The following is a 21,027-nucleotide window of genomic DNA, read 5'->3' as shown; positions in this document are numbered from 1 at the left end:
GTTTGAATTTCAAGAGAAACGGAGTCTAGGTCAAGCCTCAGGATGCTCCCGCAGCCCAAGTCCCCACTCAGCCCCTTTCCACAGTTTCGCCGATGATTCTTGCGGTGGGAATGAGTGGAAGGACCTGCTAGGCTGGAACTTTTTTTTTCTCTCTCAGTCGCCAGCCCCATGGGTGTGTCGGGGTTTAATATCTGAAGCCATTGTGCCAGGAAGCCCTGTTACTCAGACCAGCGAGTCCTGGAGCAGCTGTGGGAGCTGGCCCAAAGGAGCAAGAATGGCATCTAAAGATCTCCCTCCCCCGACCACCTTTGCCCCACCTGAAATCCCTTCTGGGTTGGCTGTATTTAGGACCGTTCCGTATGCATTTTTCCTGCCGGAGCTGGTAAGTGTAAAATCTTCTTTTTTTTTTGCCTAAGGAAACAATCTGAAGTTTCCAGACAACTTTAAATTAAGATAAAATACCCATCAAACCCCGTTTAAAGAAGTAGCATGGAGAAAAGGAGAGTAACTCTCACCTGATCACTTCTGGAATCTGAGGCTAGGTAAGCCACTGAAATGATCTCAGCATGCAGTGACACCAGCTTCTGGAATGTGAGTGTTTGTTTAGAATATGCAAAGCCGATTTTGTGTCTAAACCTTCCCCATTTTTGCCTCTGATTTCCACAGATTTTTGTACAGGTTGTAAAGGTTTTGGGGGTCAGAATTCAGAACTGGATCACTGTGGTTATGATGGTCATGATTTCTTGATTATTCAGATTTGTATCTAGCTTTGGCCCCACAGATCTTGATTTGTTGCTTTTTTAAAGCAGAGAAGCAGCCAGGCTCAGTGGAAAGAGCCCGGGCTTTGGAGTCAGAGGTCATGGGTTCAAATTCCGGCTCCGCCACTTGTCAGCTGTGTGACTTTGGGCAAGCCACTTAACTTCTCTGTGCCTCCGTTCCCTCATCTGTGAAATGAAGATTAAGACTGTGAGCCCCACGTGGGACAACATGATCACCTTGTAACTTCCCCGGCGCTTAGAAGAGTGCTTTGCGTATAGTAAGTGCTTAATAAATGCCATTATTATTATTATTATTATTAAATCTTAATGAATCAAATGTCACCACTGTAATGGAAGGACAAAGAGAAAAGAGAAAGAAAATAGGACACCCCCCCCACACACACACACAAATAGTTTTCCTTATGACTACACATTTCAGAATCCAACAGCAGCAGGTATTTGATTGCTTGTTGACTTTGAACTTTGATTTGTTTGTACCACACACAAAAGTGACCTAACAGCTTGAGCTGTTGGAGAGATCCACTTCATGTCTAGGTTTATGCCCACGGACCTAGTGGCTGCACTGATTTACCCATTGTCAGAAGCAGAGTAAAATTCTTCAGGACCAGTGACAGGGTCTTACATTTGAAAATGCAGTCTGAAAACCCTGGGAGACTGCAGACTGGGTCTTCATACACACCTCCTGTCTCGGCTATTTGTGTCCCTGCCCCAGGAGGAAAAGCCAGAGGGTGAAGCTTTTTACACAGAGACTACTGGTGGGTTTTTTTGTATTCAGACTTTCTCTTCTGTTCTTCATTTGGCAACGGTGCCTGAGCCTTGAGTAATGCCGAGGCGGCCCGTTCTCAGGGCCTGAGTGTATGTAAATGGAAAATGGGTAACCAAACCCAAATAAGTCTAATGGTGCTTGTCATAACTAGCAGAAGCCCTACCCAAACCTACCGAGTTTTTCCCTCAGCTCTGTCTCTGCTCTGTTTCTGGCCAACTTAGAGTGTTTGGGCAGGGTGGGGGGGTTATGGTATTGTTAAGTGCTTACTGTATACCAGAAATTGAACTAATCTCTGGGATAGATACAGATCAGGTTGGACACAGTTCATGTCCCAGTTGGGACTCACACTTTTCATCCCCATTTTCCAGATAAGGTAACTGAGGCCCAGAGAAATGAAGTGACTTGCCCACGGTCACCCAGCAGGCGAGTGGTGGACCAGGGATTAGAAGCCCAGATACTTGTGACTCACAGGCTTGTGTTTTACCTACTAGGCCACACTGCTTCATCTGATAATCAAAGTCATTTGGCAGGCTGTTGGCAGGAGAACCGTAACCAAGCTACGTTTCTTTAGCTTGGAGGTGATGTGGGCAAGGCGGGCAGTTGGAAACTCATCGCTATTCTGATGAGAGGAACCAGAGGAAGGGCTAGTCTGTGTGTGGATGGGACAGCTGACAGTGCTGGGGGTGTCCATTCCGAAACCAGACCCAGAGATAATAGCCAATAGGAGGGATCCAAGAACCAGACTGGGTTTTCTGGGCCTCTGGCTGTATTCATTCATTCATTCAATCGTATTTATTGAGCGCTTACTGTGTGCAGAACACTGTATTAAGCACTTGGGAAGTACAAGTTGGCAACATACAGAGATGGTCCCTACCCAACAACGGGCTCACAGTCTAAAAAGGGGGGGACAGACAACAAAATAAAACATGTGGATAGGTGTCATCAGAACAAATAGAATTAAAGCTAAATTCACATCATTAACAAAATAGAGTATTAAATATGTACAAGTAAAATAAATAGAGTAATAAATCTGTTCAAACATATATACAGGTGCTGTGGGGAGGGCAAGAAGGTGAGGGGTGTTGGAGAGGAGGAGAGGAAAAAGGGGACAGTCTTTGATCAACAATCAGGCAAGCAAGCAATCAATCAATAATGGTATCTATTAAGTGCTCACTGTGCACACAGCACTGTAGATAGCATTTGGGGAAGTACAATATAATAGACTAGGTCCCCGCTGTGAGCAGGGATTGTCTCGCTTTACTGCTGAATTGTACTTTCCAACCACTTAGTTCAGTAATCTGCACACTGTAAGCACTCAATAAATACAATTGAATGAATGAATCCAATCCTTGCCCACGAGGAGCTTATAGTCTACTTGTCATATAGCTTATTGATTTTGACATGTGCTTTGACATATATAACCTGGACATATGTTCTACATTGTGCCACATATGGTATACTGGGCTATTAAAGCCACCCAAAAAGCCCCTCTTAATCCTGCTGGCTATGTCCACAGTAGGCAGTCAATGAGGTGGGCATGATAGAGACACCCAAGTTGTTTCAAGCTGGTTACAGAGAAGCAGCATATCTCAGTGGAAAGAGCACGAGCTCTGGAGTCAGAGGTCATGGGTTCAAATCCTGCCTCCACCCATTGTCAGCTGTGTGACTTTGGGCAAGCCACTTAACTTCTTTGTGCCTCAGGTATCTCATCTGTAAAATGGGGATTCAGACTGTGAGCCCCCTGTGGGTCAACCTGATCACCTTGTAACCTCCCCAGCATTTAGAACAGTGCTTTGCACATAATAAGCGCTTAATAAATGCAATTATTATTATTCAATGTACTGTTTCAGTCACCCAGACTGCTTTCCAGAGAGGAAACTAACTCTTCACAGTAGGCTACTAGAAACAAAATTAACTTTTTTATTTTGGCGCTGGGGGCACTTCTAGGCCTTAGGCTTTCCTGAAATACAAAAGAGAGAGAGGGAGCAACGACGCCAGTGAGGAAATGACTGTTCCCTTCCTTTCATTTTAAGAGTCAGTGACCTCTCCCTGCATCCTGGAGGCCTCCTTGTCTGCCTCCCTACCGAGAACAGAAAGCTCTCTCCACTCCCTCGATCCTCTGTCCCTCTGTCACGCTCACTTCACCAATCCCCAGCTGGAGCTGCTTCTGAGCAGCATGGCTCAGTGGAAAGAGCATGGGCTTTGGAGTTAGAGGTCATGGGTTTGAATCCCAACTCAGCCACATGTCTGCTGTGTGACCTTGGGCAAGTCAGTTAACTTCTCTGAGCCTCAGTTACCTCAACTGTAAAATGGGGATTAAGACTGTGAGCCCTACGAGGGACTACTAGATCACCTTGTATTCCCCCCGCCCCAGCGCTTAGAACAGAGCTCTGCACATAGTAAGAGCTTAACAAATGCCATTATTACTATTATTATCTACAGTCAGCTTCCTTCAAAGCCTAATTGAAGGCACATCTTCTCCAAGAGGACTTCCCTGACTAGCCCCCCCTTCCCTCTTCTCCCACTCCCTTCTGCATTGCCTTGACTTGCTCTCTTTATTCATCCCCCCTCCCAGCCCCATAGCACTTAGGTACATATCTGTAATTTATTTATATTAATGTCTGTCTCCCCCTCTAGACTGTAATCTCATTGTGGGCAGGGAATGTGTCTGTTTTATTATTATATTGTGCTCTCCCAAGCACTCAGTACAGTGCTCTGCACACAGTAAGCACTTGATAAAATTGAATGAATGAATGAATGAATGAATGAATGATGGGTTCTACTCGGTTCAAATCATTCTTGACCTCTCGACTGCCTTTGATGCTGTAGATTTTCTCCTGGGTCCCCTACTCTCCTAAATCTAGGCTCATTTGTTTCTGGAGCTGTGCTTGTACAAGGCATGGTTTACACACTGACACCAAATGTAAGTGCTCATGATATGTGTCGTAAAGGTACCAGGGATGCAAGGCATACAAAGGCTACGTTTAATAAGTAGGTTTCTTAGGGAAGCAATACTCACACCCCGATCAGTGGAGGGAAACACAAGCTTAGCCGCACAGAAGAGCCACAGGGAACACATGTGGCCTAGTGAGAAGGAGAGTGGCCTAATGGATAGAGCACAGGCTTGGGAGCCAGAAGGACCTGGGTTCTAATCCCAGCTCCACCACTTGTCTATTGTATGACCTTGGGCAACTCACTTCACTTCTCTGTGCCTCAGTTCCCTCATCTGTAAAATGGGGATTAAGACTGTGAGCCCCATGTGGGACATGGACTGTGTCCAACCCAACTATCTTGTATCTACCCCAGTACTTAGAACAGTGCCTGGCATATAGTAAGCACTTTAACAAATAGTACAATTACCACTTGCCTGCTATGTGACCTTAGGCAAGTCACTTCACTTCTCTGGGCCTCAGTTAATTCATTTGAAAAATGGGGATTGAGACTGTGAGCCCTTGTGGGTAGGGACTGTGTCCAATCTAATTACCTTATATCCATCCCAGCCTTAGTACAGTGCCTCATACATAGTAAGAGCTTAACAAATTCAGTGATAATAATAATGATGCAAAGGACGGTCTTTGCGACCCTCCATCATGGGTCTCAATAGGAAGAGGGATGCAGCAAGTTTTTCTAAGCTGTGCTGGTTTCGTGCACAACATGAAACCATGAAATGAGGGGCAGGGTTGGGGGGAGCTGTGGGAATGTTATCACCTCTGGAAGTATTCTCCCAACCAAGACCAGCATTTCCCCACAGCCCAGATTTTTATGTTTGTCTTTGCTATATGAGATAAGGACTACATTCCCTGAGTTGGGTCATCTGCACCTGGTGCAGGGATGTGGTTATTCTTTATCAGGGGCCATCCTCCTCCCAGGGATAAGAATAGAGGGGCCCATAGTTCTCGGGTTGGCACTGAGAGATCCTTGCCCGCTAGATTGGTTAAGTGCCACTAAGAGCCCTCCTCATTATTCTTCCACAGTATTCCCCTTACAGGAGCCCATTCATTCATTCACAGAGCTCCAGCTCGCACTTCAGTATGGTTGACTTCCAAATCTGCTTCACTAGCCCCTGCTATTTCATCTCAGATTTCATTTTATCTCAAGGACATGGAAGTCTTGCTAACACTTCATTCAGTAAGTGAGCTCTATCAAGTGCCTACTGTGTGCAAAATTCCTAAGATAGTATACCAGGACCAAAAGGTTCACATCAAGACACTTCGAATACAACATGACTAAAACTGAACTCCTTATCTTCCATTCTTTTTTTTAGTGATATTTGTTAAGCACTTACTATGTGCCAGGCACGTAGAGTCCCACATGAGCCTCCTAATCTATAATTCTATTTATTTAGATGGTATTGACACCAGTCTACTTGCTGTGTTTTGTTGTCTGTCTCCTCCTTCTAGACTGTGAGCCTGTTATTGGGTAGTGGCTGTCTCCATCTGTTGCCAAATTGTACTTTCCAAGCGCTCTGTACACAGTAAGCACTCAATAAATACAATTGAATGAATGAATCTTAATCCCTATTTTACAGATAAGGTAACTGAGGCATAGAGAAGTTAAGTGATTTGCCCAAGGTCACAAAATAGACAAATGGCCTTCTTTCTCCTCCCACTCATTAAGATCACCATTCTTCCTGTCCTTAAAGCTCGACACCTGTGTTATCCTTGACTCTGTGCTGTCTTTTAACTTTCACATTTAGTGTTAAATCCTGCAATTTTTACACCCATCTATGTTCTATCCCAGCTCTGCTGTATGACCTGGGGCAAGTCACTTAACTTCTCTGTGCCTCAGTCCCCTGATCTGTAATACTTGTTCTCCCTCCTACTTAGTAAGACCCATATGGGACCTTATTATCTTGTATCTATCCCAGCACTTAGTACAGTACTTGGTACATAGTAAGCACTTAACAAAAGCACACATTAGCATCTCCCATCTCCCCCATGCATCAGGTTGGGGTTTTTTTAGGGAATTTGCTAAATGCTTACTATGCTCCAGGCACTGTACTAGACGTGGTGTCGATTCAAGCTAATCAGGTGGGACACAGTCTGTGTTCCACATAGGGCTCCCATTCCACATTTTACAGAGAGGCTAACAATAATAATTAATAATAATTATGGTACTTGTTAAGCTCTTACTATGTGCCAAGTATTGTTCTAAGCACTGGATAGTATAAATTAATCAGGTTGCACACAGTCTGTGTCCCGCACTGGGCTTACACACTTAATCCCTATTTTTTACAAGTGAGGCAACTGAGGCACACAGAAGTGAAGTGATTTGGCCAAGGTCATACAGCAGGCATGTGGTAGAGCCGGAATTAGAACCCAGGTCCCTCTGACTCCCCCGTCCATGCTCTATCCACCAGGCCACACTGCTTCTCTTTAAGATCCTCTCTTCAACTGCTTCTCCCCTCCTCATACTCTTTGCTCTTTTTAAGCTTCTCACTGTTCTTACTCTTTGCTTTCTCACATAGCCCATTGTTGGGTAGGGACCATCACTGAATGTTGCTGACTTGTACTTCCCAAGCACTTAGTACAGTGCTCTGCACACAGTAAGCTCTCAATAAATATGATTGAATGAATTTTATCCGTTGCTCGTGCCCACCCCCTTATCCGTAACCTCATTCCCTTTCCAACTTCCCGACCCCACCTCTCGTCATCATCAAAGCCCTTCTGAAAACACGCTTCCTCCAGGTAGCTTTCCCCCTTTAATTTCATATTTTTAAATTCTTTATCTTTAAATTATGCATTATAAATGATTTATTTATATTAATGGCTGTCTCTTCCTCTAGATTGTAAGCTCCTTGTGGGCAGGGAATGTGTTTGCCAACTCTGTTGTATTGTACTCTCCGAAATGCTTAATACAGTACACTGCAAATAATAAACACTCAATAAATCCCAGTGTTTGATTGATCCCACCACTGTGGGTAATGTCAACCCAGAAGCCATAACTAGTATTTATCAAACCATCCTTAGCACTTTGGTTCATTTCTATGCACATCTACTATTGATTTATTCCCTTATTTATTCATCTATTAATCTTTCCATGCGGTTTCTATTATCTGTTGTCTCTCTGTTCTCTGTTCTGCCTCACTTATGCATATACCTGTAATTTATTTTAATCTCCATCTCGCCCTCTAGACTGTAAACTCCTTGTGGTCAAGGAAAGTGTCTACCAATTCTGTTGTACTGTACTCTCCCGAGCACTTAATAGAGTGCTTTTAACACAGTCAGTGCTCAATAAATACAATTGAGTGATGAATTGATTAATCTTCCTCCTCCTCCAGCTACTTTTAATTTGTACCCGCAGATCTTCCCCACTAGATTTTGAGTGTCTTGAGGGAAAGGCCAATGTTTGTTACTCTCACTGCATGTTCCCAACCACTCAGTGCAAAACGCTGCACATAGCAGTGTTCAAATAATACAATTGAACGAGGCAGGATTGAGTTCTGGAAAAGTTGCAAAGCTACGGCTTGTTCCAAACCAGTGTAAGACCAACCCCATGCCACAGCTGACCTGGCTTTGAGGAGGGTGAGCACCTCCCTGCCCTCCCACCCCCCTATCCCTCTCCCTGACCAAGAGCAACTATCCCAGGGACTGGACACATAGAGACCCCAAAGATGTGCCAAGACCCCACTATCCCCATGATGGTTACACAGGGTCATGCACATGCCCAGGGGAACTAAAATGAGGAGACTCTGAGCCCAGCCCACATTTCCATGGCTTGGCCACATTAGAAACTTCTTCAATCAATCAATCAATCCATCAGTCGTATTTATTGAGCACTTACTGTGTGCAGAGCACTGTACTAAGCACTTGGGAAGTACAAGTTGGCAACATATAGAGACGGTCCCTACCCAACAGTGGGCTCACAGGACAGGATCTTTAGAATGTTCTGTGGAAGAGAAATGGGAGTCTTGTAGGATCTCTAAGCAGTTCACCCCTCTTATCTCCAGCCCCCATCATTTTAGCTCTGTTTACCCTGAAGGGTGGGGATAGCAGAGCTGGGTACTAGTTGGCATAAGGATAATAATAACAATAATAATAATGATGGCATTAGTTAAGCACTTACTATGTGCAAAGCACTGTTCTAAGTGCTGGGGGGGATGCAAGGTGATCGGGTTGTCCCACATGGGGCTCACAGTCTTAATCCCCATTTTACAGATGGGGGAACTGAGGCTCAGAGAAGTTAAGTGATTTGCCCAAGATCACACAGTAGACATGTGGGGGAGCCGGGATTAGAACCCATGACCTCTGACTCCCAAGCCCGTGCTCTTTCTACCGAGCCATGCTGCTTCTCACATAGGATGAAAGGATTCATTCATTCATTCATTCATTCATTCGTATTTATTGAGCGCTTACTGTGTGCAGAAAGGATGAAAGGTGTCTGGCTTTTTTAAAGTTTCTTGTTCCAGTCTACCAAAGTTGCTTTTCACAAAGCACCCAAAATGGTTAAAATCCCACTTTCCCTTCTGAAAGAAAGCAATTTGGCCTAATGGAAAGAGTACAAGGGCTGGGAGTGAGGGAACCTGGGTTCTAAATCTGACTCTGCCACTTTTTTATCATATTTGTTAAGCACATACTATGTGACAAGCTCTGAACTCTAAATGCTAGGATAGATTATATCTGTAAACTGTAATTTATTTATTTATGTTAATAGCTGTCTCTTCCTCTAGATTGTAAATGCTAGAGAATGTCTGTTTATTGTTGTATTCTCCCAAACACTTAATACAATACTGTGCCCACAGGAAGTGCTCAATAAATATGATAAACTGACTGATGGACTGACTGAATACAAAATAATTGGGTTGGATGCAGTCCCTGTCCCACATAGGGCTCACAGTCTTAATCCCCATTTTAGAGATGAGGTAACTGAGGCACAGAGAAGTGAAGTGACTTGCCTCCAGGTCATGCAGCAGACAAATGGCTGGAAGCAGGATTAGAACACAGGTCCTTTAACTCCCACGCCCGTGCTTTCCACTAGGCCATCCATTTGCCTGCTTTGTGAACTTGGACAGGTCACTTAACTTCTCAATGCCTCACTTTCCTCATCTGTAAAATGAGGATTTGATAGCTTTTCTCCCTCTGACTTAGACCTTGAGCCCTGGATAAAGTGGGATCTTGTGTCTGACCTGATTATCTTGTATCTATCTCAGCATATAGTAAGTATAGCATCTTTGCATATAATAAGCGCTTGAAAAAGTACCTCAAATATCATTATTGTCATTATAATTATTACTGCTACTACAGTGAAATCAGTATTTATTCCAGTATAAAGTGTTTCTTGCCATGGCAGAGCCAGTGAGAGCGTGTTACAAGACCCCACTGATGTCATACAATGAATGATACCCTCTCAACTACCAAAATGATTCCCTGGATTTAATGTTCTGACTGACTCTGAAATCACCTTTCCCCAGTGAAGCAACAGCAATGACTTAGCTCCTTTTGTTTTTTTTTTTAAAGTAAAATCACAACTGGTTGTCGTCCTGTTAGCTAGCCACCCTTCAAAAATCCCATGGAAAAGTGAGATTCATTACAGCAGATTGTGGCATTCACATGGGCTTGGTTTTGAGAAGACAATAGCTTTCATGGCAGAAAATCTACATTAATTTGATGGCTTGAAGTACTCTTAAATAACAGCGTCTCTGAAGCAGTGTATGTGGTTGCGGCTCTTTTGTAGTATAAAATGGAATAAAGTGAAACAAAGAGAGAAATTTCCCACCTAGTAGGTCTCCATGAAGTTAAAGCTCTGTGGATTGAGAAGCTCTCTTTCTAGCTGACATTAATCTTGCCTACTGGCAGTGGCAAATTTCCAGGTGATGACAGAAGGAACTCAGCTCTTTCAGCACTCTCCTTGAGCTCTGAATGAAGCCATCTGAGGAAGATCACAACTTTTCTCCTATTAAAGAGCATCACGGGGGCCCATTCTGGACTTGATTTTTTAGGCCTGGCTGACGTTCAACCCATTTGACATTGTTATCTTGGTGACCAGACTAACTTGGCTGCTTGAGAGATGCTTCTGTGGTGAGGTTGATCCCCACCTCTCCACGGCAGCCCCACCCCAGTGAACAGGCAGGCGTTCTCTCTCTTCTGACTGGCGGGTTGTGTGACTGACAGGATCACGCCAGGACTGGCAAGTCTGAGTGAGTCAGGCGGGTGCTCAGGACCCACCCTTGAAACCCTAAGGCAGGAGCTGCCTTCTCTGCCAGCTGGCTCAGAAATAAGGAGAGGCCTGAAAGCCAAAGAGTAAGAGAAGTGGTGGCAGGGAGATAGAGTGTGTTTGTGTGTGTGTAAGAGAGAGAGAGAGACAGAGAGAGAGGAAGCTAGAGACAGGGAGAGAAAGAGAGGGAGGAAAAAGAGAGTTTCAACCCACCTGTTTAAGTTGCTGAAACAGAAAGGGTGAAAGGTGGCTAAGGAAAGAACCTTCACATAAAGACAGAGTCTTTAGAACATTTTCGTACCCATCTCTCTCCCCATTCTCCTGAATAGGTTTTGAGGCTCCTCTAATCCTCTTAGCTTCTCTCCATTTCTCTCCCCTCCAGATAAAAACACTAATAATAATAATCATTGTGGTATTTTTAATGGATTTTTTAATTTTAAATTTAAAAATTTAAAATTAAAATTTAAAAATTTAAAAATTTTAAAAATTTTAAATTTTTAAGTGCTTACTATCATCATCATCATCATCAATCGTATTTATTGAGCACTTACTATGTACAGAGCACCGTACTAAGCGCTTGGGAAGTACAAATTGGCAACATATAGAGACAGTCCCTACCCAACAGTGGGCTCACAGTCTAAAAGGGGGAGACAGAGAACAAAACCAAACATACTAACAAAATAAAATAAATAGAATAGATATGTACAAATAAAATAAATAAATAAGTAGAGTAATAAACATGTACAAACATATATACATATATACAGATGCTGTGGGGAAGGGAAGGAGGTAAGATGGGGGAGTGGAGAGAGGGACGAGGGGGAGAGGAAGGAAGGGGCTCAGTCTGGGAAGGCCTCCTGGAGGAGGTGAGCTCTCAGCAGGGCCTTGAAGGGAGGAAGAGAGCTAGCTTGGCAGATGGGCAGAGGGAGGGCATTCCAGGCCCGGGGGATGACGTGGGCCGGGGGTCGATGGCGGGACAGGCGAGAGCGAGGTACGGTGAGGAGATTAGCGGCGGAGGAGTGGAGGGTGCGGGCTGGGCTGGAGAAGGAGAGAAGGGAGGTGAGGTAGGAGGGGGCGAGGTGATGGACAGCCTTGAAGCCCAGGGTGAGGAGTTTCTGCCTGTTGCGCAGATTGATCGGTAGCCACTGGAGATTTTTGAGGAGAAAAATCTATGTGTTCTAAGTGTTCTATGAACACTATATGTTCTAAGCACTGGGGAGGCTACAAGGTGATCAGGTTGTCCCACGGGGGAGCTCACAGTCTTCATCCCCATTTTACAGATGAGGTAACTGAGGCACAGAGAAGTTAAGTGACTTGCCCAAAGTCACACAGCTGACACCTGGCAGAGCTGGGATTTGAATCCATGACCTCTGACTCCAAAGCCTGGGATCTTTCCACTGAGCCATGCTGCTTATGTGCCAAGCACTGTGCTAAGCCTTTCTAGACTGTGAGCCCACTGTTCGGTAGGGACTGTCTCTATATGTTGCCAACTTGTACTTCCCAAGCACTTAGTACAGTGCTCTGCACACAGTAAGCACTCAATAAATATGATTGAATGAATGAAAGCCCTGGGGGAGATACAATGCAGTCAGATCTGACATAGTCCCACTTGTGGAAAGAATAATACAGACTTGCATGCCCTCATTGTTAGGGTTGGAGAGGGTGGGAGATGGTTCCGGGCTTCGTTTCGGGACGCTTGACCAACCCATCCATCTTCATCATCATCTTCCTCCTTCTCATTATCTTCAGTTTTTATTAAATGCCTACTCAGTCAGTGAGTATTGAGCTCAGTATTCATATAGCACTTACTACGTGCAGAGCACTATACCAAGCATTTGGGAGAGTACAATAAAACAATTAACGACACATTCCCTGCCCACAATGAACATACAGTCTACACATTAATATAAATAAATATCTTACCCTATAAATACCCTGCTGTGTAAAGGATACTGGGCTGAGTGTCTCCTGGGTGCAGAGCCTTATACTGTGCATCTTCTCTGTGCAGATCACTATATTGAACACCTAACTGTATACAAAGCACTGTACTGAGTACCTACAGTGTGAACAACACTGCACCAGATACCTAGGGATGTGCAGAAAAGTAAAAAACTCCTATGTACCTGTCCTTTTTAAAAAAAAAATGGTATTTGTTAAGCACTTACTATGTGCCAGGCACTGTTCTAAGTGCTGGGGTGAAACAAGATAATCGGTTTGGACACAGTCCTTTTCCCACATGGGGCTTCTAGTCTTAAGCCCCATTTTACAGATGGGGGGACTGAAGCACAGAGAAGTGAAGCGACTTGTCAAAGGTCGCCCAACGGACAAGTGGCAGGACCTTCAGACTCCCAGTTCCATTCTCTATCCATTCGGCCATGCCGTTTCTCCTGCCCTTCCGGAGCTGACAATCAAATAAGGGAGACAGGCAGGCAGAGATTGTATATATACATCTGGAACAAGAGTCAAAGCACAGATATGACATGTAGCCAAAAAAAATAAGCAAAATAATGAACAAAACAGATGTTTATGCCATTTCCCCTCATTTTCTTCAGAGAACTCTCCAAGATGCCCTGGTCCCACCCTTGAAGTTCTTTGAGTTCTGTCAGTAAGGAAATCCCCCCGGTCTCCCAGTAGGCCTATTTTAATGTCCCACTATCCTGTCTGGCAGGAAACTCTTTATGTCGAATCCAAATCTCTTCTATTGTCATTTCAGCCAGTTGCGTTGTGTTCTGCTCTCTACACGCGAGCCTCCTCCTTGCATCAACCATGTGTGTTTGTGTGTATGTGTGTGTGGACAGCATTTGCGCTCCACTTCTGCTTTTGCAGGGAATGTGTCTGTTATACTGTTATTACTATTGTATTGTACTCTCCCAAGTACTTAGTACGGTGCTGTGCACACAGTAAGCTCTCAATCAATACTGACTGACTGATTAATTACTCCATGTCTTACTGGGCAATCCCGGGATTACCTTTGGAATGCTCCCAGTTCCTCTCCTTTCCCAAGCTGGGAACCTTCCTCATTTCCTTCCCCTCTCCCCATACTGTATTCTCCTCAATCATTCATTCATTCATTCAATCAATTATATTTATCAATCAATCAATCATATTTATTAAGCGCTTACTGTGTGCAATGCACTGTACTAAGCACCTGCCTCTTTCTCCCTCCAACCCTTCTTCTTGGCCCATCCTCTCCCTGCCATTTTCCCTGTCCCTGCTGCTCTGTCTAGTTTCGGCCTTGCTGGAGTTTCGACTCTGTTCTATGAGTAGCGTTTACTCAGACACATTCCAGGCCTCGCCCCCAACCCTCGTCCCACTTGAATAAAGTTCCCAAGTGAGAGAAATCAACACTAACGGGAATGAAGGGATGAATGGAGCAGTGCAGCTGAAGTCTGTGAAGCTAGTTTAATAATAATAAAAATAATTCTGGTATCTGTTAAGTGCTTGCTGTGTGCCAGGTACTGTACTAAGTGCTGGGGTGAGTACAAGCAAATCAGGTTGGACACAGTCCCTGTCCCATATGGGGCTCACAGGCTCAATCTCCATTTTACAAATGAGGAAACTGAGGCATGGAGAAGTGAAGTGACTTGCCCAAGGTCACACAGAAGACAAGTGTGAGCATATTATACATACTTACTACTCCTTGTACATATTTACCACTCTATTTTATTAATGTGCATATAGCTATAATTCTATTTATTCTTACGGTTTTAACACCTGTCTACATGTTTTGTTTTGTTGTCTGTACCCCCCTTCTAGACTGTGAGCCCGTTGTTGGGTAGGGACCATCTCTATATGTTGCCGGCTTGTACTTCCCAAGCACATAGTACAGTGATCTGCACACAGAAAGTGCTCAATAAATACGATTGAATGAATGAATGAAAGTAGGAGAGGTGGGATTAGAACCCACAACCTTCTGAATCCCAGGCCCCTGCTCTATTCATTGCGCCATGGTGCTTCTCGTGTAATGTAAATCCTGGTCCTTGCTGGGTCCATTCTGCTCTTCCTCAGATAGAAACCAGCTCTACCAGGGTGAAATAAAAGTGTTTGTTTTGTTTTATGGTACTTGTTGAGTGCTTATTATGTGTTTTAGAGAAGCAGCGTGGCTCAGTGGCAAGAGTTTGGCTTGGGAGTCAGAGGTCGTGGATTCTAATCCTGGCTCTGCCACTTGTCAGCTGTGTGACTTTGGGCAAGTCACTTAACTTCTCTGTGCCTCAGTTCCCTCATCTGTAAAATGGGGATTAAGACTGTGAGTCCCACTTGGGACAACCTTGATTACCTTGTATCCCCCCCAGTATTTAGAACAGTGCTTGGCACATAGTAAGTGCTTAACAAATACCAACATTACTATTATTATTGTTATGTGTCAAACAGTGTTCTAAGCTCTGGGGTGGGTACAAGTTAATTAGGTCAGATACAGTCCCTGGCCCACATGGGGGCTCAAAATCTTAAGTAGGAGGAATAATAGGTGTTGAATCCCCAATTTACAGTTGAGGAAACTGAGGCACAGAGAAGTTAAGTGACTTGCCCCAGATCACACAGCAAGCAATTGGCGCAGCCCATAATAATAATAATAATGGCATTTATTAAGCACTTACTCTGTGCAAAGCACTGTTCTAAGCACTGGGGAGGTTACAAGGTGATCAGGTTGTCCCAAAGGGGGTTCACAGTCTTAATCCCCATTTTACAGTTGAGGTAACTGAGGCACAGAGAAGTTAAGTGACTTGCCCAAAGTCACACAGCTGACAACTGGCGGAGCCAGAATTTGAACCCATGACCTCTGACTCCAAAGCCCGTGCTCTCTCCATTGAGCCATATTAGAACCCAGGTCCTCTAACTCCTAGGCCTGTGCCCCTTCCACTAAGCCAAACTGCTCCTTTAATAGGGCAAATAAATTATCTCTCTTTAGTCAACTCATAGGGAGTTTGCTCCCTTTTGTCATAAATTTTCGATGAACTTTTTGTTAAAATGGTATTTGTTAGGTGCTTAGTATGTGCCAAGCACTGTACTAAGCACTGGGGTAGATGCAAGATCATCAGGTTGGACACAGCCCACAATCTCAATCCCCATTTTACAGATGAGGTAACTGAGGCTCAGAGAAGTGAAGTGACTTGTCCAAGGTCACACAGCAGACAAGTGGCAGATCCGGGATTAGAACCCAGGTCCTTCTGATGCCCGGGCCCGTATTCTAATCCACCAGGCCATTCTATTCGTATTTCTAACAAAGGCACACACATGTAAACACAGGTGCTCACAATCAGTTGAGCAATGGTGTTTACTGAGCACCTTCTGAGCCCAGAGCACTGTACTAAACCCTGGGAGAGAATACACAGATGGGAATTAGACCTGATCCCTGTCCCTTGGGGGGCTCACATTGGAGGAATACAGTGGAATTACTAAAAATAATCCCTGCCTTCAAATACCTTGCAATCTAGTGGGAGAAACAGGTGCTAAAGTAAATTACAGATTGGAGTTGAGAAGCAGTGTGGCTTAGTGGAAAGAGCCAGGGTTTAGGAGTCAGAGGTCATGGGTTCTAATCCCGACTCCACCACTTAGCTGTGTGACTTTGGGCAAGTCACTTCACTTCTCTGCGCCTCAGTTACCTCATCTGTAAAATGGGAACTTAGAGTGTGAGCCCCACGTGGGACAACATGATTACTTTGTATCTCCCCCAGCGCTTAGAACACTGCTTGACACATAGTAAGCACTTAACAAATGCCATTATTATTATTATTAAAATACATTCATAAATGCTATGGAGCGTTGTGAGTACTTAAACGCATAGTCGGCACAGAAGAGCTTAAGTGGCAGTTGTGGGATATTAAAAGGGAAGATGAAAAATTACTTGAGGGAGGCCTCCTCGAGGAGATGCAATTTTGAAGGGACTTTGATGATAGGGAGAGCTGAGGTTTGGTCGATGTGCAGGGCGAGGGTGTTTTAGGTAATGAGTAGAGTGTGAGCTAGAGACTAGCAGCAGAAGAAACAAGAACAGGGCATAATAAGTAGATTAGCTTGAGAGGGACAAAGAGTGGGAGCTGGTTCACAATGGGAGAAGAGAGTGAATAACTGAAAGAGAGAGAGAGCAAGCACTGATTGAGTGTCATAAAGCCAGGTACTGAGTTTCTGCTTAATTCAGGGAGATTAACAAAGAGGTTGATGCAGTAGTCAGGCCAGGATATGACAGATGTCTGAGTCAACATGACTATTTGGATGAAGAGGAAGGGGCAGAGCTTGGAAAAGTTACATAATAATAATAATAATAATGGTATTAAGTGCTTACTATGTGCAAAGCACTGTTCTAAGTGCTGGGAAGGATACAAGGTGATCAGACTGTCCCACATGGGGCTCACAGTCTTCATCCTCATTTTACAGATGAGGTAACTGAGGCACAGAGAAGTTAAGTGACTTGCCCAGAGTCACAAAGTTGGCAATTGGCGGAGCCGGGAATTGAACCCATGACCTCTGACTCCCAAGCCCGTGTGCTTTCAATTGAGCCACGCTGCTTTATAAAATGTTACAAGCAAATGGAGGCTCGTAGAAATATGCACACCTCCAGATTTGCACACTCATATCCCCAGATACCCTCACATTCTTGCACACAAGCACACACATATACAACACACACATTTGAGCCCACCGTTGGGTAGAGACCATCTCTATATGTTGCCAACTTGTACTTCCCAAGCGCTTAGTACAGTGCTCTGCACACAGTAAGCGCTCAATACGATTGAATGAATGAATTTGAGCAAACATGCATATACACAGATCTAGACATGCAGACACACCCTTACACCCCCTACATACATGCTGAACACATGCAAGCACAAATGCAAGCATGCACCCACACAGGCAGACACCCTTTCCCCTTCTCTGAAGCCTAAAGCCATTTGTTGTGTTCCATGACAATGCTAGAAAAACAGAGCAGTAAAACTGGAAATTTCATTCCTTCAATTATATTTATTGAGTGCTTACTGTGTGCAGAGCACTGTACTAAGCGCTTGGGAAGTACAAATCGGCATGTAGAGATGGTCAATACCCAACAATGGGCTCAAAGTCTAGAAGGGGGAGACAGACAACAAAACAAACAAGTAGACAGGTGTCAATACTATCAGAATAAAAAGAATTATAGCCATATACATATCATTAATAAAATAAATATAGTAAATATGTACAAATAAAATAGAGTAATAAATAAGTAGAAATATATACAAGTGCTGTAGTGAGGGGAATTCTTTGGGCTTTGTTGGGCCCAGAGAGCACCTGCAGATAGTGACCATTATGCCTAGCCTGTAAGCTTGGTTGTGGACAGGAAACGTGTCTACCAACTCTGTTATATTGTAATCTGTCGTATTATATTAAGAAGCAGCATGGCTTAGTAGCAAGATCACGGGTTTGGGAGTCAGAGGATGTGGGTTCTAATCCCGGCTCTGCCACTCGTCTGCTGTGTGACCTTGGACAAGCCAGTTAACGTCTCTGTACCTCAGTTACCTCACCTGTAAAATGGGGATTAAGACTGTGAGCCCCATGTGGGGCAGGCTGATTGCCTTGTATCTTCCCCAGCTCTTAAAACAGTGCTTGGCATATAGTAAGTGCTTAACAGATACCATCATTATTATTATTACTTTCCCAAGCGCTCAGTACAGTGTTCTGCACACAGCAAATGTTCAGTAAATACAGTTGATTGATTGGGCTATGAAGCAAATGAAATTAAGCACCTTGACAGAATGTCTCCCCTTTTATATGAAACCCTTGGGTGATCAAGGCCCTTGCTGCGAAAAACCACCTTTGATTTTTGTGCTCCCAAGCACCTAGCACAATGCTCTATATATAGATAGGGTCCCACTTCAATGCTCTGCACAGAGTGCCTAGTACAGTGTCCTCATCTGTAAAATGGGGATTAAGACTGTGAGCCCCCTTTGGGACAACCTGATCACCTTGTAACCTCCCCTAGCGCTTAGAACAGTGCTTTGCACATAGTAAGCGCTTAATAAATGCCGTCATTATTACAGTGCTCTGCACACTTCTGTCCAATAAATGATACTATTGCTCTTGCTGATGATCATGAAGGATGAAGTAAATAGCTGTTCTTTCCCATGTACTCACTGCTCACTCCAAGAGGCTGATTTGCTCTGGGAAGGCCTGGGAGAGACTAGTGTACCATGGACGGGCATCAGGAGATCAGTTTAGTTTGGAGCGGCTCCTGAAACTCCTGAGCTTAGACAGAAAGGCACCGCAGAGATGTCCGAAGTCACTCGGTCGTGACTGATGTCCAACAAAGACCCAGGCTCTGGCCTCCGGTGAGGGAGATGAAGAGAAGAAAATGGCAGGTGACATCAGTGAAACAGAATGTTGGCCAGGGTGTTCCCATCAGCCCAGTCAATCACAAGAAAGATTGACTCCTGGAAAAGATGAGCCCTATTGATGTGGATGGAGAAACGGCAGGCCTGGATTGTCTGACATAATTGTAAGAGATTGTAATTAATGGAAAATGAAAACTGACTGAGAATTATATATATACATTTTTAATGTTTTTTGTAAAGTGCTCACTATGTGTCAAACACTGTTCTAAATAATAATAATAATAATGATGGCATTTATTAAGCGCTTACTATGTGCAAAGCACTGCTGTAAGTGCTGGGGTAGATAAACAGCAATCAAGTTGTCCCATGTGGGGCTCACAGACTTAATCCCCATTTTACAGAAGGTACAAGTTAATTAGCTTAGATACAGTCCCAGGTCTGTATGGGGCTGAAACTATAGGGGGAACAACAGGTATCCCCATTTTACAGTTGAGGAAAGTGAGGCATAGGGAGGTTGAGTGACTTACCCAAACTCACGCTGCAAGAAAATAGCGGGGCCGGTGATAGAACCCAGGTCCTTCTGACTCCCAGGTGTGGCTTCTCTCCAATTGGCCAGAGAAGCAGCATGGCTCAGTGGAAAGAGCCCGGGCTTTGGAGTCAGAGGTCATGGGTTCAAATCCTGGCTCTGCCACTTTTCAGCTGTGTGACTTAGGGCAAGTCACTTAACTTCTCTCTGCCTCAATTACCTCATCTGTAAAATTACCATTTTATGAGCCCCACGTGAGACAACCTGATCACCTTGTAACCTCCCCTGCACTTAGAACAGTGCTTTGCACATAGTAAGTGTTTAATAAATGCCATCATTATTATAATTATTAAGCTGCAGTTTCTTATATTCAAAGAAAATACCGTGAGAGAGGAGATAGTTCTGCTCCAGCTCTGGGGTGAGAATCCTCTTCTGGGATAGATGAAGAGGAAGTGGATCTGAAGATGTGACTGAGGGAAGGCTAGAGGAAACAGGGAGATAATTCAGTAGGTCTTTGGACTATCTGGAGAGAGAGAGAGGAAAATAAAAATCTCCTCCCTGAGAGGAGAACCAAACTGACCCTTTGGGAGAAAATCATCCTCTGTTAGATTTTTCTTGCCTCAAACTGTCAGAGAGAATGGAGTACTCGAGGTCAGCAAATGTTAGTCAGGGGCCCCAGGTAAAGCATTCCAGATGCAGAAAAGGCCCCTGGGTCTCTCTGCGTCCCCACCCAAAATAAAAATAAACATAATAATCATATTTGTACTATGTGACAGGCACGGTACCAAGCACTGGGCTAGATGGAAGATAATCGGGCTGGACACAGTTCCTGTTCCACTTGTGGCTCACAGTCTTAATCCCCATTTTACCAAGGCAAAGAGAAGTTAAATGACTTGCCCAAGGTCATTCATTCATTCAGTCGTATTTATTGAGCAGTTACTGTGTGCAAAGCACTGTGCTAAGTACCTGGGAGAGTACAATATAACAGACACATTGCCTGCACACAAGATCACACAGCAAAGTGGCAGAACCAGAATTACAACGCAGGTCCTCTGATTCCCAGGCCCATGCTCTTTCCACTGAACCATGCTCTTTCTCAAGCAAAATACCAAGGAGTCTGGGGCCTCTCCCAAGTCTGATGCCGTGAGGGAGAAAGAAATGATGGAGTCAGTAAACCTGTGGCAGGAATGACAGGGGAGCTGAACTAAACTGCCCTGCGTCTAGTCAGGGAATATTGCCCTCGGAGTCATTTCCAGGGAGGATCGGATATCGGAGAAAGATATCCTCAGGGATGTCATGTTTCCTATTTTCCTGAGTCATTTCAAAGGAGACGAAAAAAGGACTGAGGTGTCCTTTTGCTGGCAGGAACACTTGCCAAGATGGACAAGATTAGGGTTAGGATTCAGCTTGGTAGTGACGTCTCCAGCTTTGGCTAGTCAGTCAGAACGAATGCCAGGAGACCTGGTTTTCAGGATCTTAGGCCAAGCAGGGTGGGAGAGAGGGGTG

The 21,027-nt window shown here is 44.3% G+C and overlaps 1 protein-coding gene across 2 annotated transcripts in view; it reads left to right on the top strand.

Moving 5' to 3' along the window:
- The first annotated feature begins 274 nt into the window (after positions 1-274).
- MALL (mal, T cell differentiation protein like) overlaps positions 275-21,027 on the top strand; it is a 50,745-nt gene continuing 29,992 nt past the window's right edge. For both annotated transcript variants that reach the window (XM_038772972.1, XM_038772963.1), the window contains exon 1: positions 275-382. In XM_038772972.1, coding sequence (XP_038628900.1) covers positions 275-382 — 108 coding nt within the window. The remainder of the gene's footprint in view (positions 383-21,027) is intronic.

This window comes from Tachyglossus aculeatus, chromosome 2, assembly GCF_015852505.1.
Source record: "Tachyglossus aculeatus isolate mTacAcu1 chromosome 2, mTacAcu1.pri, whole genome shotgun sequence".
NCBI classification, from domain to species: domain Eukaryota; kingdom Metazoa; phylum Chordata; class Mammalia; order Monotremata; family Tachyglossidae; genus Tachyglossus; species Tachyglossus aculeatus.
The sequence above is the reverse complement of the archived record's forward strand: the minus strand, read 5'-3'. Positions and strand labels throughout refer to the sequence as shown.